The 18,112-nt window shown below is 43.1% G+C and overlaps 2 protein-coding genes across 2 annotated transcripts; both read left to right on the forward strand.

Annotated features, from left to right (window-relative positions):
* Positions 1–196: 196 nt before the first annotated feature.
* On the forward strand, positions 197–14,524 carry LOC100709437 (nuclear receptor subfamily 1 group D member 1). The gene is made up of 8 exons (XM_005478044.4): positions 197–1,043; positions 6,646–6,951; positions 7,052–7,140; positions 7,257–7,401; positions 11,885–12,468; positions 12,560–12,745; positions 12,886–13,096; positions 13,207–14,524. The coding sequence occupies exons 1-8, from the start codon at positions 1,022–1,024 to the stop codon at positions 13,401–13,403; spliced, it is 1,740 nt and encodes a 579-aa protein (XP_005478101.1). The 5' UTR covers positions 197–1,021; the 3' UTR covers positions 13,404–14,524.
* A 579-nt stretch (positions 14,525–15,103) lies between these two features.
* On the forward strand, positions 15,104–17,943 carry mfsd5 (major facilitator superfamily domain containing 5). Its single transcript, XM_003448179.5, has 2 exons — positions 15,104–15,259; positions 15,635–17,943. Exon 2 carries the CDS (start codon positions 15,716–15,718, stop codon positions 17,159–17,161), a length of 1,446 nt encoding a protein of 481 aa, XP_003448227.1. The 5' UTR covers positions 15,104–15,259; positions 15,635–15,715; the 3' UTR covers positions 17,162–17,943.
* The last annotated feature ends 169 nt before the right edge of the window (positions 17,944–18,112 follow it).

Here is an 18,112-nt window from a genome sequence, read left to right on the forward strand (position 1 = left end):
CATTTTGCAGAAATTCCAAATTTGACAAATGCTTTGTGTTTGCACGTGGTCTCCTCAATGAGCATGTTGTTCATAAGTCCACTCGCTCGTCTACATTTTCCCCTGGCACATGCGCTTTGGACTTGGCACTTGCATGATGTTTGGCATGTCTCGGTGTTTACCATCCGTTTGAAGCGCTGCTTGTCAGAGCAGTCACGGTGAGCCACGCCTCTTGTCCATGTGCTCCATCCTCCAATCTCTCCATCCCTCCTCACCACACGCTCTCTATTTTGCATAAAATGTGTATCAGTAGGGCAGCGCTCTCTCCGGCACATGCACCGCGCACATGTAGCGTGGCTTTACTGAACACACACCACGCTCGAATAAGCGCATCAAACTCCCCTCAGCCCCGGATCCCCGCCAATGAAAACGCACAAGAGCGTGAAGGAGAGAGAGGGAGAGACGGGACTCCGCTACATACAAAGAGTGAGCCAAATCCTACACAAACAGCCACAACACAAGTTGGGGAGAACGGAAAAGGCGGTCACATTTCCTACTCACCTGCAACGTGATTGATGTGGGTGTTTGTATCAGTGGGTGTGCAGCTTGTGTCAAGTCCGACAGTGTGTTCAAGGATATGCTGACTCCACTTTCCTGGAATTCATGAGAATAGTTTAATCTTCGCTCGTACAACATCACGCGCGCTAGAGCTAGAGGTGCAGTACTCAGAGAGCAGAAGGTATCCAGGTATCATTGGGGGAGACCAGTGTGACTAATTCAGATCTAACAGAAAAGAAGTGCCATCTACTGAATTACCTACAGATTACAGAAGAAGAAAAACAACAACAACTTCACCAGCACTGGACTCTTTCCAATCAGTGCTTCCCATTTTTTGCGCTCTATGGAGCAGGTGTTTTGCGCAAAACTCTTTTTTGACTTTTTCGCCTGCCTTCAAAAGACTTTTGCTCCAGTCTAGTGACGTGACATTCACGGAGGTCTGCTATCAAGTTTATCCAGAGATTTAATCATCCACAAGAGAGAAATGGATAACAGCCCCGGCGGTGGTAAGATTCTCCTTTATTTCCTTTATTCTCCTGCTGCAAATGTCTAGCAATGCTGATTATGACAAAAGTTAGAACTGAATGACTGATCGGTGTTTCATTCATGTTGGTACCAGCGATCGATAAACGATAGCAATTCAGCTCGATCTGACCATAATGTGTTATTAAGTGTAAAAGAGCTGATTTTGATTGAAATGAAACAGAGCTTAAATGAATACATCACAGAAATGCGATATCCCACTGATTTAATAATTTTGCAAACCACTGATTTATTTATTTTTATTTTCATTTTTACTTGTGGCGATTTTTTTATAATTACATGCAGCAACAAGTGGGTGAACTATAATTTTGAGGGTTTTGTATTTTACTCATTTCTGAGCTGAGTCGTTTGAAATAAGATTGTGAATTTAAAGGCCAAACAAAACCCGATTTTAAAGTAAAACTTCATGCAAAGCTACCAGGACGTCACTGTGCTGCGTTCAAATGTCCGAGCGCAACATCGCCTGGGAAGGTGAGCCGCTCGGGATTGAAGGGAGGCTGGTCACTTCCTGTTTCTCCCCACGAAAACAAACTCACGTGGAGTTACAGTATGTTGGCCAGCACTGTAATCATAAACTGTCGTGCCAGAATTTTAACTGCAGCCCTGTCATATCACAGCAGAAAAACACCGTTTGGCGTAGGGGGCGTGCCTGTTTTCCTTTATCAAAGCCATTGCTGGAGTGCCTACAGTATAAAGGCTGATAATGGAAGGACCTTTATCCGTTAAGTGGTATTAGGCAGCGTTTTCTCGAGATCAGTCAAGGGTGCACATGCTCTCTGCTTCCGTCTCCTAATTGACGGTGAATCATTTACAACAGCCACGGTCACGTTCTGGCACAGGTGATGGGCGCAACCTGTGCAAAAGATCTGAAAACGAACCCACTGACTGTGTTATGACTTTGTTTTTCACTGATAAAGTGGGCCAGAGTAAATAGATGAATAATCATATATTAGCTGTAGTATTACTCAGCCAATAAAAACAAAGACTGGGGTGCTGGGTTTTGTTGTTTGTCTTTCCAAGAGGCAGGAGCAGTGAAGCAGAAGGTTTTTCCAAAAGTTATTAAATCTTTATTTAACTGTTTATTTATATTTTTTTCTTATTTATTTGTTTAATTAATAAAATAAGATGTCTTTAATGACATCCCACTTCTATCCTTAGATAGAAGTAGTCCTTATTACTTCAAATGGTGACCACATTGGTTTGACCTTTAATATTTCAATATTGTTATTGGGACCAAGCATAATTAGATTTATGAGTTCAGTCATCTAAACAAAGCTATAAACATTATTATAACCACATGCCTGCAATTGCCAAGGCTGTTGAAGAATGAGCTACAGACTGAGTGAGTGAGTTGTTTCATGTGAAGGAAGCATTCACCCAAAGGTTAATGTAATGATTTATTCATACATAAAATATCTTATAACTCAAATAATAGACCCAAATACAAGAGATATAGCTTGGCAGACTTGTTATGTAATACTAGTAAACATATTGTAGGGGAGTAGGCTACAGTCAGCTGGAACAGGTTACACAGGGCCAATTATTGGGGAAATATAAATCAGTAAAAACTAATATTTGGAGCTTACAATGACATACAAATGGTTGGAAATGCATTGGAAAGTATTTATTAGCATCAGTATTCACATCAGCTTGTACTGCATATCATGTCAAAAAAGGCACTTGGACCAGGGTGTGGATGTCAGCAAACGTTTTATGACACCTGCAATGACAGCTCTGTAGCACTATAATAGTACATAGCTATACTGTTTGATCGCATTTAGCCATCAAATGATAATCAGATGGTGTAAGCAAAATTGAAGAAAAAGAAGAAGTTCTATGCCCTTCACTGCTCAACTTCACGGACTTTAGTTTCCTCTCTAAAACGTCCTCTGGCACACCCCTGGTGGAGATCTTCTGCAATATTTTCAGCATCATTAAAGTATTCAAAGTATTTCTCGCCATTGGCTCTAAAACATCAATGCGTTAGTTCTAAGGCTGACTAACTGGCACAAACATTCAGACAAAAAGCCCCATTTTTGTCAACATTATGTACTCAGTGCTTAAACATTTGCTAGATAGTAATCCAACCCCATTATTTTTGAAGTATTGGGGGGGGGGATAGGCCACATAAATAGGCTACAAGACGTTTCAAACTCAGATTAAAAATGTGTATCCCAAAGTAATACACCTGTGTCCTCAAAAATATGAGTAGACCTATCACAATATAGGCCAATTTCTTGTCAGCAGGCTGTATCTTCTGCATCACTCAGAATGGAAGATGCTGAGTTACAAGTGAACCAGTCCTCTGACAGGTTATAAATTTAGACTGAGACAAATAAAAGAAAACAATTACATTTAACATCCCAGGGCAAGACTAATCACAAACAGATGGATTTTAAATTAAACATGTTTCTATCTTCATGCGAATTTTCTCCCCGATACTTTGGTCTGGTCACACACTGACACACAGTTTTCGCCCTGCTGTTTTAAACGAAGTTGCACCGCCCGGCTGTGCTGCTGCTGCTGCTGCTGGTGGTGGAGCGTGGTCAGACCACCCTGCCGCATAACATGCTGCTCTATTTAATTTGGCTCTTTAATTATAAGCCTCTGGCGGACTGTAGAAGCTCTGGCTCCCGGCTGGAGCGCACGCTTCACATCTTCCCGGTGAAAGCCCTGTCAAAAAGCCCTCCTCACGTGGCTTCCCTTGCAGAGCCGCGTGCGACGCGTGAGATATCCGGGCCCTCCTCCTGCCGCTACCCCGCTCTCACGGACGCTTCTGTGTTGACGATGCCGCCTGCGGTGGTGGTGAGGCAGAGCTTGGTCAGTGGGTCAGCAATTCCACGCGTTAACTCTTTTCTCCCTGGTCACGTTTCCCCGCCTCATGCACCACTTGCTTCTACTGAACACCGCCCCCCTCGCCCTCGTTTCATTTAAATCAGTGCGAGCTTGCAGTGTGGTACAAAGCTGAGTCGATTTTGATTCTGCAACATCTGTCCCCGACGCATCGGTTTAGGGCACTCGTGCGTTCATTGTGCGTTTGGAGTGGAACGTGACTGTTAAAACGCAACATTTTCCCAAACGGGGTTGAAACACACAGCATATGAAAACGATGCTGAAAGCTTGCATAGCAATGAAACCGACGCTTTATCAAGACCACAGAACAGACAGAAACAAGACAGGATGTTAGACGACGAATCATATTCTTGGGGTCTCTAAAATAGGCCATAGCCACCCACTGTGATACTCTAATACAGCTCGCCCTCTTAATTGCATGAGCCAGAGCTGCTGTGTGATGCGGCACCAGTTTCGAGAGAGATGCTAGAGGCACATAGACACAATTCTATCAAGTTCCTGCGATATTGACCTACTTTCACGAGCCCGAGGTAACAAAGTCTTCTGCAAACAACCCAAGTAGAAACTGTGTTCGGTATAACACAAACTCTTTTTATTGGCCGCAGAGACCTATATATTTTCTGTTTTATAATGATAATAATAATAATAATAATAATAATAATAATAATAATAATAATAATTTTCCCAGAAAGTCAGTATCTATATTTATCAACTCTACCCACAGGGGACAAATAATGACTGTAGTCACTTTAACTGTGGCTTCTATCCACTTCAGCCAGTGAAAGTAAGAGATAAAGAGGGAGACAGAAGGGAGCGAGAGACCGCCTGTGGAGGATCCAGTGCTCACGTTTCTCTGCCTGCTTTCTGGTCCCAGGCAGATTAGCGTTTGCACGGGTACACTAAACTTAAGATGGGCAGTGACCGCGTCCTCAATTAATGCTGTCTGCGTTGACCTAAATTGTGAGAGTGTTGTGCACGTTGTAGCAAGGTGCATGGAAATCCTCTGAGCACGTGGGAAGTCCTGTACAAGACACAGGATCAGACAAAACTGGAGTTCGGTTCAGGTGTTTTAATAATGGCATGTAGCCTTGCAGGAGTTGCATTACCTGTGTTTGCAATCAGTAGATCAATACATTTCTCTATGTATTACAGATCTTTAATAACCCTCGTGATGGGCTATTTGCGTAAGATGAATTATAGAGAAAATCGTTAGTTTTATTCTATTCTATGTATAGAATAGAAATGAACAGCAGCACTTTACAGCCTGCTTGGATACTTCCTGCACCACTACTCAAAAGCAGAGCTTTAAATGGATTATTAATTAACAGCGTTCACAGTACAGTGGCTCAGGAGGGGGTCATTCATAAACACAAGGCTACTGTACATGTGAGTCTTCAGGTGGACATGCAATGTGTTTGGGTGGAGTGAGTTGGCGTGGGCTGGGCATTCAGTGTCTGCGTGTAGGCTCACAAGGAGGTGAGGCTCAGGTCTGGTCTGTTGGATCTGTCTATGACTCTGGCATGAGTCAACAAATCCTCCAACACGTGCTGCTGGAAGGATTATCAAAACATTTGAGCTAAACAAATGCTGTTCGCAGCAAAGGGATAGGTCTCCAGGCACATTAAGCGAAAACCAGCGTCCCACTCTCAGCTGCATGTGCAAGTTTGAAAAAAAAAAACGAGTTTTAAATTGGAAACATATTTTTTAGACTGCTTTGAATGCTGAAACGAGTGCGTACATAGCCTAATTTGTAATCTTGAATGTGTCTCTAGTGGACTCTGCTGCACATTGCCTTGTTATTACGGCAGTCCAAACCACAAATTCGAGGTTTTACCTTTGCACAAAAAACAAAACAGAAAACAAAAACGTGACTCACATTTTTCTATTGTGAAACGACAGTAGCAGAGGCTCGCTGCTACCTCACGCTCAGTGAGTGAGGGTGGCGGCGGTTGAGGGCTGTCCCATTCAGCGTATGTTTATAAACACAGATCTGACTTCAAATTGTGTTAGATTTCAACACGAGACTGCGGATTTGGTTCGGGCAGTAACCGTGTCAGGAGTCCACGCATGTGAGGCGGCGGTCAGGTGTCGTGCTGTTAGCTGGCGCTGGGCACGGTGCCAGGGGAGCGAGGCTATTATTGGAGCGGAGGAGGCAGCAGACCCCGCAGACACGTGAGGTCGTGTCTCCGCTCATCCACAACGCCTGACTAGAAGTGAGAGAGAGAGAGAGAGAGAGAGAGAGAGAGAAACGAAAGTTCGGAAACAGCCATAGTTGAATGACAAAAAAGAATCCGCTAAGAGTTACAAGTGCTTTAAGATTGCATGACGCAAGATTTTTTTAAGTGATTCTTCTAGTGTACGTCTCTCTGACTCGTTGCTGTGCCATCGGCAGTATTTTTAGCGCCCACTTTATCCTCTTGAGCGCACCATTACGCCTATTACACGCAGCATGCAGCAACATCGCTGCAGATACTCAGAGCCGCTGTCCACAGATTGTGCAACATTACATCACAACACATCCATACCTATACAATAGCCCTGCAGGTTTTCTAAGCAATTATGGGTAGCCAGATTAATTAATTAATTAATTAAATTAAATATAATTAATTTTTAAATGTGTAATTCATGTAATCCAGCCAAATTTAAACTAGGCTATATTTTTTTTTTTCTTTTAAGTCTTTTTAAGTGAACATCTCCATTCTTTTTCTTCAGGAGGAGTAATTCTGTATGCCGGCTCCACTGGCAGTGCCAGTCCCAGCCCTGGCAGCCCTTCCAGTGGATACCAGACACAATCACCTTCTTCACACTCCCAGCCCTCATCTCCAGAGGAGGTTACCTTCACAGAGATTGGGGCGTTGAAGCAGAGGGCAGCTGGGTGCAACACTCCATCCTCCAAACTGGTGTTCCAATTCCCTGAGGTCTATAGTAGCCCCTCAACACCAGCAGCTACTCCACAGCATTCCTATGCACACCCCATTGCGGGGAAAAGGCCATGCGGATTCCCAGGAACTTTCACCAGTAAGTTTTCCTAACTGTCGATATGCATAAATATTTATTCCTTCATATACACATGTGTGTGTTTTTGCAGCTTATCTCACAGTTCACTTTCCTTCCTCAGAGACAGGTGGAATGGTCTTGCTTTGCAAAGTCTGTGGAGACATTGCATCTGGTTTCCACTATGGAGTGCATGCATGCGAGGGATGCAAGGTAAGGCAATAATCAGAAAAAAAATGAAAAAACTGTGGAATATTTCATATGTGTGTTGATTTTTTTTGTGCCCTGGTTCCACATGATATATATGTAAACATGTCTGTTTGTGTCAGGGTTTTTTCCGACGGAGCATCCAGCAGAACATCAACTACAAGATGTGTGTGAAGAACGAGAACTGTCTGATCATGCGCATGAATCGGAACCGGTGCCAGCACTGCCGTTTCAAGAAATGCCTCTCTGTTGGCATGTCAAGAGATGGTGAGACATCCTGACATATATTTATTTTATTTTACTGAAATTTCTCCTCTCGCACTTCTGCCAGAATACCACAGTGCTCTGATTAGCCAAAGCAGCAGGGAAATGGGCACACAGAAAGTGGTGCAGTACTGATATGTAGGTCTGAGTGAAAAATGTAATGCGGGAAGACTTTTGAGGTCATCATGCCAGTAGCTCAGTCACTCAGTTTGTAGGAAGACTTGCACCTGTCTTGCCCTCCTTTGTCACTGCACTGCCTGTAAGTACCATCTGGCTCTGTATCACTCTTTTTAAGTTTCTAAGTGTCTTTCTGCTGCCCTTTGCAGCATCCACCAACACCTACCTCTATGCTCTTGTTCAGTGCAGCCCCTCCCCCTTATATGTACCCACTATGTTCCCTCAGCTCCCCTTACATCTCTCCCTCAGACAGTGATTTATGAGTAGAGGAACCTTGAAGTCCCTAAAGCTATCTATCATCGGGAAAACTGCAGCAAACACAGGAATTATTTTAGGAAATTGGAACAGGGTCAACGTGATTACCTTGTGTATGCCCATAGAACATCTTACTGCAATTAATAAGGGACAGGGCAACAATTAAGCAAGGGATGCAGAAACCATCGTTATGACAGAATTTTTCAGGCGTAACACTCCTTTCACCTCATTCTGGCTCTGATAGCTGAACAGTGATTGATCACCTATCACCACAAATTAAGAAAACAGTTGGGCTGACCTAGAAAAACAATACAGAATCAGCCCTATAGTGTACTCATACATCATGACCTACTTGGTGTAGTTTGCCTGTTTTCTTCCTCTCAGTATGGTTTCTGCTTATCTCCACCCTCCAGTACTCTGCATTGCCTAATCTAGTAAAGAGGTTAGTGTTATTTCTGCATGTGCTTGACACTTTTGGTGCACAGCAAAGAAAAAAAAAAAGACGGTGGCAAAATGCATCCAAATGAGAGAACATTCTGGTTGACCCTTTTACGGGAGATTTTTGAATGCGTTAAGGACCACAACCTAGAAACCCCTTTTTGCTCAGTTTCAAGCATTACGAAAACAGGAAAACCGCAGGCAACTGACTGCAGCCCACAATAAATAGTACACCCTGATTTCACACCAGGCAGCTGTGTGACTCTGGCGCTGCAATATAGGCAAATATTTAAGTCCGTTGGCATGGTGGCACACTTTTCTTCCCGTAATCAGACAGAATACAGGAAAGTTTCTTTAGGTTTCTTCCTTCAACCTACCTGGTTAGATTTTAAAATGCCGTTCAGCATAATTTGCATATGCAGCTCAGTAGTGTGCATTTGTTTCTTTTTAAACCATGATGACAGGGATTAAGCTCATGTTACGTTATTGGCCACATCCTCATCAAGTTACTCTGCAGATTACAAAAGCTTCTTTAGTATATAATGCAAACTACTACTACTACAACTACTCTTACTCTTGATCGCTCAGTTTTGCACAGTTATTGTCATTCTGCTTTTTATTCTAAATTGTGGTTGTTGAAATATATATAAATACATATATGTATACACCACTATACCACTTATATACTTTATAAAAGAAATTGGGTGTGCTCTACTTTCAAGTCTTTGAAGATGTACCATTTTTATCCTATACACACCTCTTCACTTGCATTAGCTTCCTGGTGACGTGCACTCCCCAGAATAGAGAATACAATAACCAGAACTTGCTCGGTTCAGACCTTAATCCTCCCTTCACCTTAGTCAAATCTTGACCTTATAATTATATGATTTACATGATGAGTACTTTTGTCCCCAAAAGGGAAGCAGGTTCTTACAGTGTGACAGTATGACTGCACAACAGGAGCGCCACACACACACACACACTCTCTCATTTTCCAGCATCGCCATCCCTCATGTCAGTCTTATTCATGTCCTCACTTCTGTCCCCTCAACTCTTCAAGCTCACCACTCTCATACTTCTCCTTCTCACGATCTCAGTGCCAGTGACATCATGCCGATGTTGCCCCACTGCCCTACTTACAAATGGAGGGAGGGAGCAGTAGAGGAAGGCGATAGGGGTGGATAGAGGAGAGGATGAGGCAGATGGCAGCAGGGGGTCTATAAATAGCCTCTCCAGCTGATGGTTACTGTGAGAAGGGGGATGGGGGATATGGATCAAGAAAAGGAAGTTTTCATCTCCCCACTTGTGTGATTCACATTGAAATCACTATAAACAGTTTAAGCATGTTAAGCTGCGAGTTATACATCTCTTGATAAAAATGAATTAATCTATAAATTCATTTGTAACTTTCGTTGCTGTTGAACTGGTGAATTGGATTATTAGGGCCCGAGCACAAAAGTGCGAAGGCCCTATTGTATCTGCTCTGTTTCTTCTTATTATTATTATTATTATTATTATTATTATTATTATTATTATTATTATTATTATTATTTCGGCAAATGAATCGGCCTTTTGAGGGCCTAAACATGCTCGAAAACTCATGAAATTTTGCAGACGCGTCAGGTCTGGTGAAAATTTACGTATTTTAATGTCCGTAGACATGTCCAGGGAAAATTGGCTCAGTAGCGCCACCTAGAAAAATGAGAAACGCGAGCCCCCGAGATGGGTATGACCTACATGTATAAAACTCGGAACACATATCTAACGTTCGGAGACGCACATAAAAGTCTATTATGGCCATGTCCTAAACCCAACAGGAAGTCCGCCATTTGGAAGTGAAGGTGACATTTTGGCTCTAATTTTGCCATTTCCATGCCTCGAACTTTTGCGAACTCCTCATTGGAATTTCATCGTACAAGCTTCATATTTGGTCAGTGTCAACTACACACCTGGGCCATGTTAAATTGCGGAGCTTTTGAGTTTTCGGGTTACTGTGAGGCCGTGGCGCCACGGCGAATTTCGATGACTCGCCATGAAAATCTTATTGCCTCTCGTTCTGTCATACATTGTCCGACCTTGACCAAAGTGGACACATATGATAAGGCTCCACCCCTGAACATATTTCAACTGCCATATTTGACACCAGGGACAGCGCCACCTAGTGGGAACAGGAAATGTCATGTTTTACACTTTGGGGTACAGTATTGTAATGGGTGACATCTGCAGCCTCAAATTTCTCCAGGAAAGCCTTAAGGAGTTGGTCTTGGGTTACAGAGAAAACTGTGAGTTTTCGCTGAAGGGTGTGACCCCAGCAGCATGGCGAACATTGAGGTCTCGCCATGAAGAAACAAATTAGTGTAACTCAATGAAATCCAATCTGATCAGTACCAGATTTTACAGGGATGATGTCAGACCCGCCCTGAACAGATTGATATGCCCATTGTCAGGAATACGTAGAGCGCCACCTAGTGGCACCAGGAAATGTCATGTCTTTCATTTTGTTGTACTGATTTTCACAGGTTCATCGTGGCCACCTCAAAAGCGGTGAATATCACCATCAGTCCCTCTTGATGCTTCAGTGAGAAAATTGTGACTATAAACTGAACGGCGCACCCTGGTGGCAACGCAGTTCACCATGAAAGATGAAGTGGCTTTTGAGGGGCTTGAAAAGTTTAAAAAGTCTTGAAATTTGGCGCACACCTCTAATGTGATGAGGGATTTCTTTTTATATGTTCATTTTCCTTGAACAGCGCAAAATGGCTCCACAGCGCCCCCTACAAAATTTCAAAACAACAGCCCCTGCTCTGTGTTTTATGTATGAGTTTGAAACCTGGCAAGCTTATTGGAGATATCAAGATGTACAAAAAAGTCTCTTGGAGCAATATCCCAAATCCAACAGGAAGTCAGCCATTTTAAAATTAATGTGTAAATTTGGCGACATTTTCCCCTCTTTTCAGGCCTCATACTTTGACGAACTCCTCCAAGGGATTTCATTAGATTTACGCGATCTCCTGTGTGTGGAATCTAAAGACCTTTGTGATGTTAAATTGCAAAGCTTTTTACGTTCAGGGAAACGGGGTGGTCATGGCGGCACGTGGAGTTTCAATCACTCGCCAAAAAGCAGTAACCTGCTGTCGCTCAAAAACACAATGTCCAATCTCTCCCAAAGGTCGCAGGCGTGATGAGACTCGAGCTCGGAAATGTTTGTTATGCCATTTGTCAGTAATGGTTAGAGCGCCACCTAGTGGGACGACTATAATAATGGTTGAATGAGATGAAATTTTAGCTGGTGGTTAAATGCATGAATTCCATCAATGTGACATCAGATCGGAAGCGCTGGTTTTAGGTGTTGGGCTTGGCTCGACGCGCCGGGGGTGCGAGGGCCCTCATATCGCTGCTTGCAGCTTTAATTGTATTTGATCTTTGTTTTCAATTTTGCAATTTAACAAAAAAAAAAAATCTATGAAACAAAATAAGAAAAAGGGTTACCATTTATTTAGAAAAAGACAAGAACGGAGAAATGAAAAGCAGGGCACAAAACAAACGTTTACTGTGATTGCCCGTGCTGTCAGTGACAGGAACCTAAACTTTTCTCTTCTGCTTGTATCTTCCTTAGCGGTGCGTTTTGGCCGTATCCCTAAGAGAGAGAAGCAGCGACTTCTGGATGAGATGCAGAGCTACATGAACAGCCTAAATGAGTCGGCTGCCATGGACATGGACTCTCCTTCAGTGAGGGAAAGTCCCACCAGCACAGACGACGGTACCTCAAAAGAGGCCATTGGAGCCATTTCCAGAGCCTATCGTGACATCTTCACCAGCAACAGCAGCAACCAGGAGCGAGCATCCAAGTCAGGCAACATCATCTCCAGCAACAACAACAACAACACATCTCCCTTTTCTCAGGATGGCAATTTTCCTCAAGTCTCATCTCACCCCACCTCAGCTCAGAGTTATCAGTCTTGCCCAGTTACCCCCGCCAGTGTATGCCCAGTCTCCTCTAATCACAACCAGCCTGCATTTAACAATATGGACAGCAATCGCTATACCTATTTAGTGTCATCAAATCAGAATCACAACAAGTCAAATGCTACAGTACCTCAAAGGGGAAGCTCTGCCAATCATGACAGTTTCCGCATTGCAGGCAGTACCCAAAATCAGCCCTCCTGCCCATGGAAGTTAGCTCCAGGAGCTAAAGTGCTGGTAAGTGCAAGACGCTCGCTGAATTAGGACTGCTGTATGATTCGTTATTCGACAAGCTCTTTATGACTTGATGTTTTTTGTCTTTTCAAAGGCCTGTCCTCTCAACGCGTGCCCAGTGTCAGGGGCAGAACGCACAAGTCAGGAGATATGGGAGTCTTTCTCTCAGTGTTTCACACCTGCTGTCAAGGAGGTTGTAGAATTTGCTAAAGGCATCCCAGGATTTCAAGAGCTTAGCCAACAGGACCAGGTCATGCTGCTAAAATCAGGCACCTTCCAGGTAATGACATACATTTTCAGTTATACATTTTCTTAATCATAAATGCATCCTAATGTGTCCAGATGTGTTTTTGGCTAAAGCATTTGTCTCACGTTTATCTTTTTGTTCTCGTCTTTTTTCCCCATTTCTTGCATGTTAAGGTTCTGATGGTGAGGTTCTGCACCTTGTTCAATGCTGGGGAGCATACAGTGACATTCCTGAATGGCCAAACTTACCCGCTGCCCACTTTGCGGGCCTTGGGCATGGGCTCTCTGCTGGATGCAATGTTTGAATTCAGTGAGAAGTTGGGTTCTCTGGGACTAGAGCCTGATGAAATGGCTCTCTTCATGGCCGTGGTGCTGGTCTCTGCAGGTTAGAGAGCAACAGTTACAAATTCTGCATGGCAGTGACAGTTTGATAATGAATCCACAATGTGCTAACTGTTTCAAATCACTCACACCGGTATCCTCTGTGTTCCTCAGACCGTTCTGGCATTTCGGACACAAGGGCCGTGGAGCAGCTCCAGGAGGGCCTTATCCGCGCCCTGCGTTCACTGATTACTCGCCGTCGTCCAGATGATACCACCCTCTTCTCCAAGCTGCTCCTGCGCCTTCCAGACCTCCGCACCCTCAACAACCTGCACTCTGACAAACTGTTGGCCTTTCGCATTGATCCTTAAGAAGTCCCCTCTTTCACAGAGTGCACAGGAAAAAAACTATTTCACACAGAAAAATACACAGTACATACACACGTACAGATATTATCTTCCAAGGGCAGGACTTCCTTCAATATTGAGGAACAAGGAATTGTGCAATCTGATGAGTGTTGTTTTGAAAAGGATAAATGAGGGCTACGTACATATTTTTGACTTGCTGTTGATCGTCATGCAATGTTTTGAGAGGAAAAAATACAATACAATAAAAACAAACTCATGTACACTCATAAACCTCCACACCTCTTGAGAGACATTGTTCAGTTAAAAAGAAAAAGATTAAATCATTGTGTAGAGTTACTAGTACCGTTTTGGAAAAAAAAAAAAAATCATTTGTGCACTTGCTCATTATATCCTGTATACTTAAGAATAAAAGCCAGTTCACTTCTGTTTATTCCACAAGTCATACAGTATTAACAGACCATCACTAAGCAGCCGCTAAAAGATGGATGTTGTATATGAAAAAAAATTTACTTAGGGACCACTGGTGATGATTGACCATGTGTCAGTTTGTGTTTAAGAAAAAGGGAATCTGTATATAATACATAGTGATACCTGAAATGTTAAGGCACTTGTGTGTCACTGTTTTACAAACATGCCATCTGCATTAGTACTGGAATGGGATCCCTGCTTTAACCTGTACATGACAGGATGCAGTCTCTTTCTAAGTTTTGACTAACCTTCCAGAAAACATTTGGCTCACCTTAAATTTAAATATGTCATCGTGATAAGACAGCACGATTATAATATTATTTCACAAAAACATAATGTCTGTCACTGTACCGTATCACATCTAGACTGATGGAGTGCACATTGGGTTTTGTAGTTCCTGTGTTTATTTTTTGTTGCTGTAAATATTATGTTACCCAATGTTGATGTATCGATTACTGAACTGATATGATGGATCAGACATATGAGTTTGGTGTAATGAAGAAGAATGTAATGGCCTTCCTGTATTTGGTGGGGATCTGGCTATGCCAAGGGAGCTTTGCTCAGGAGAATGTGTAGTAGGGATTCTCAAACAGCTTAGACACTCTTCCTGCTATATTAGATGATGTAACAAACCAGCATAATCCCTGAAATCACCAGCATTCACTCCACATGCACCCTTCCTCTGGCCCCAATGTTTGTCATACAAACACAAGAAATATTTTTTTTTTTTTTGGGGTGGGTGAGAGATCTAATTTGATTGGTCATCTCACTGTTTGCTTGTTTGATTATGGCTGACTGAGCACATCTTGTACATTTTGTACATTTTTTCTTCCTAAATAGAAATGATACAATGATATAAAGTTGGAATTATGTATTATTCTGCCTCTGTGTCCTTTTTGTAAACATTTGTGGGGGGAAAAATCAGTTTAGAAAAAAAACATAGGCTATGTTGAGTAATTAAGCTCGTAGTTGTGCAACACTGTACACTGGCAGCACGCTGTCAGTGTGTTAACCAAGTTTATACATTGTGCAATTATGTGAACGTTAGGTAATTTATTGCTAGCAGACTGCATTAACTAATTAGGCTATTATTACATTATGTTGTAAGCAACTTTATAGTATCTATGTAGACTGTCGATTGCAATGGAAAAGATAGACAGATTATAAAATTGCAATACAAGATGTCTAGAAGCACAAACAACCTTCTCCCCAACAAAGTGAAGTAAGCGTGCCACCTTCTGGTAAAATAATGTACAGCGGATCCCGGAAGCGGATGGTGTGCTAGTTAGTGCTCACTTCCACGTATCATTTGCTGTCACTTCATTGCTTCACATGCCATCACCGTTTTACGCCTCAGTAATAATAATATGGGACCACTGTTAAACGTTACGGTAAGCTATGTCACATAAAAATGATAGAATAGAGCAAACGTGGGGCATAACAGCACGAGCAGGAGCTGTCTATATTAGTGGCAGGTTAGCTCACAGGCTAGCTTTAGCTAAATAATAATAGCATGCAGGTACATCTGTTTGCTGATAATTATCTGCTTGTTTTGAGCGGACTTAATTGTCGTAAGTTAGCGGTTTAAACATTGACGTAGGTAAGATTGAAGTTACGGTGCCATATCTACCTGGAGCTGTTGTTGCTGAGTTGTCAAAATGTTTTGGGTTTTTCTTTTCTAAGTTAAGCAAGAATGAAGATGCCGAGCTCCTAACTCATGAACACTCGTCTGTCTGTAATAATTTGGCCATTTTGTCTCTCCACAGGCGCTGAGAAACAGAAACAAAAGTGCTGTAAATCCCCCGAGACCTCAGCTTTGACCTCCAGTGGGAGCATTTCATGACAGCATGTTGGTGACAGCGTATCTTGCCATAGTTTTCCTCCTTGCCCTGTGCGTTGGCCTCGAGCTTACGGCACGCCGCCTCACCCCACCTCAGTCCACCCCTACAGCTGTAGCCAACCCAGCTTTCCGTGGCTTCCAGACAATATTCCTCAGGGCATACCTTCTGGCTTTGTGGGCAGACTGGCTCCAGGGTCCTTATCTCTACAAACTTTACCTCCACTACAGCTTCCTGGAATCCCAAATAGCCATTTTGTATGTATGTGGTCTGGCCTCTTGTGTTCTCTTTGCTCCTTTTGCAGGCTGGGTCCCTCAGGCTTTGGGCCGCAGGCAGACCTGTCTTCTGTTCTGCTTGTCATACTCTGCTTGCTGTCTCACCAAGCTTTCCAGAGACTACTTTGTTTTGATTGTGGGCCGCATCTTGGGGGGCCTGTCCACATCCCTGCTATCAACCGCATTTGAAGCCTGGTACGTGCACCGACATGTTGATGTCCACGATTTTCCCAAGGAGTGGATCCCCAGCACCTTCACCAAAGCAGCTACCTGGAACCACGGACTCGCGGTGGGTGCAGGGCTGGTGGCTAACTTACTGGCTGAGTGGCTCCACCTTGGGCCAGTAGCTCCCTTTCTCCTGGCAGTCCCCTGTCTGGCTTGCTGTGGCTGGGTAGTCCTGACTGACTGGGGCAAAGAAGAGGCTCAAGGGGTTCCTGAAGTAGACAAACAGACTCTGCTCATTGGCACTCCAAATGGAGGTGTGACCCATTTGTCTGCAAAAGCACGGTTCTCACGCAGCTGCCACGAGGGGCTGCGCTGCCTACTGTCAGACAGGAGAGTCATGCTCTTGGGGGGAGTCCAGGCTCTGTTTGAAAGTGTCCTCTACATTTTTGTTTTCCTGTGGACACCAGTACTGGACCCTCATGGGCCTCCTTTAGGAATAGTCTTCTCTTGCCTGATGGCTGCCAGCATGGTTGGGTCCTTGCTATACCGCCTAGCCACCTCAACTCAATACCGTCTACAGCCTGGGCATGTACTCTGCCTTGCTGTGCTGATGGCCTTCTTCTCTTTTTTTATGCTAACCTTTTCCACTGCCCCAGGACAACCTAGACCTCATGAATCCTTTCTGGCCTTCCTGCTCCTGGAGCTGGCCTGTGGTCTCTATTTCCCCGCTGTCAGCTTTCTTCAGGGCAGGGTGATCCCAGAGGAGAAGCGGGCCGGTGTGCTGGCCTGGTTCCGGTTTCCTCTGCACCTGCTGGCTTGCTTAGGGCTGCTAGCCCTCCATGGGGAGGTATTAGGAACAGGTGGAGGGGAGGGTGGTGGGGGCACCAGACACATGTTTGGAGGCTGTGCCGTCATGATGCTGGCAGCTCTGATGGCTGTGGTCAGTCTTTTCACCCTGGGTAGAAATGACACAGACCTGAGACTGGAGGGAAACAGAGCAGAATGGGAAATGTAACGAGTCGATCGGCCGCATGTCCATTCCTGCTTGTCTGGTTTAAAATGTATTATCTCAGTTTGGTCTAACTGAACCTAGAGACATCATATTTGACCAGATTACTTTTAAGTGCACATTTTGCCAAAAGCAGAGTTGAATAAAATTGTGGGGTGTTTTGATAAAAATGTTTAACATTTTATGTCATGTTAATTCCTTATTGTTTATTGGTTACAGACTTTTGTTAATGTCTTTGGGAACATTTGTCAATTAAACTGTTGAAAACTTGGCTGATACTTTTTGTATCATTCCACTAATTATTCCAGATGAAGTGTTTCTGTCTGTAGGGATGTGGCATGATTTGTTAAACAAGATATGTTTAATTTCACCTGACAGAATCCCAAGAAGATTTGGTGATGTTGAGTCTTCATCTAATGCTTAAAGACAAATTTGAAAAGATTTTACTTAAGAGAGCTGAATGGATATTTGAAATTAGGTGATGGCTAGTAAGTAGACTAGTAAATGAATGTTATTTTCTACTATATTTCTTTTATTTCTTCCGCAGTGCATTGGTTCCTGTATTTATGTTGACCAGGATCTGTTTTGTGTTGTTTTTTTTTGTTTTGTTTTTTTTGTTTGTTTGTTTGTTTGTTTTTTTGGGGGGGGGGCTTTAAACCAGGAAAGCAGCAGCTTTACTTTGAATGTCTTTCCTGTGTCATCTGCAAAATGCTCTGTTTTGATGTTCTTTATATGGCTCTTTGTGTTACACTTTTACTAAATAAAAGTGTTTTTAATATGTTAAATTATATTGGGAGGGAGTTCTATTTTGTGGCATATGGTTGTTTTTAACATTTATTCAACAGGGGTTTACAAATCATTATTACAAATTATATAACATGCCTATTTTGATGTTTTTGAGAAACCGCTTTGATTAGAGTATTCTTCATTTTTTTAAAAATCTCCATTCAGATTCAG

Source organism: Oreochromis niloticus, linkage group LG20 (assembly GCF_001858045.2).
Source record: "Oreochromis niloticus isolate F11D_XX linkage group LG20, O_niloticus_UMD_NMBU, whole genome shotgun sequence".
Lineage (NCBI taxonomy): Eukaryota > Metazoa > Chordata > Actinopteri > Cichliformes > Cichlidae > Oreochromis > Oreochromis niloticus.

Coding starts and splice junctions, on each gene's coding strand:
- mfsd5 (XM_003448179.5), top strand. CDS start 15,716: ATGTTGGTGACAGCGTATCTTGCCATAGTTTTCCTCCTTGCCCTGTGC.
- LOC100709437 (XM_005478044.4), top strand. CDS start 1,022: ATGGATAACAGCCCCGGCGGTG. Junction 6,952..7,051: donor ATTCCCAGGAACTTTCACCA/GTAAGTTTTCCT, acceptor TTCCTTCCTCAG/AGACAGGTGGAATGGTCTTG. Junction 7,402..11,884: donor TGTTGGCATGTCAAGAGATG/GTGAGACATCCT, acceptor TATCTTCCTTAG/CGGTGCGTTTTGGCCGTATC.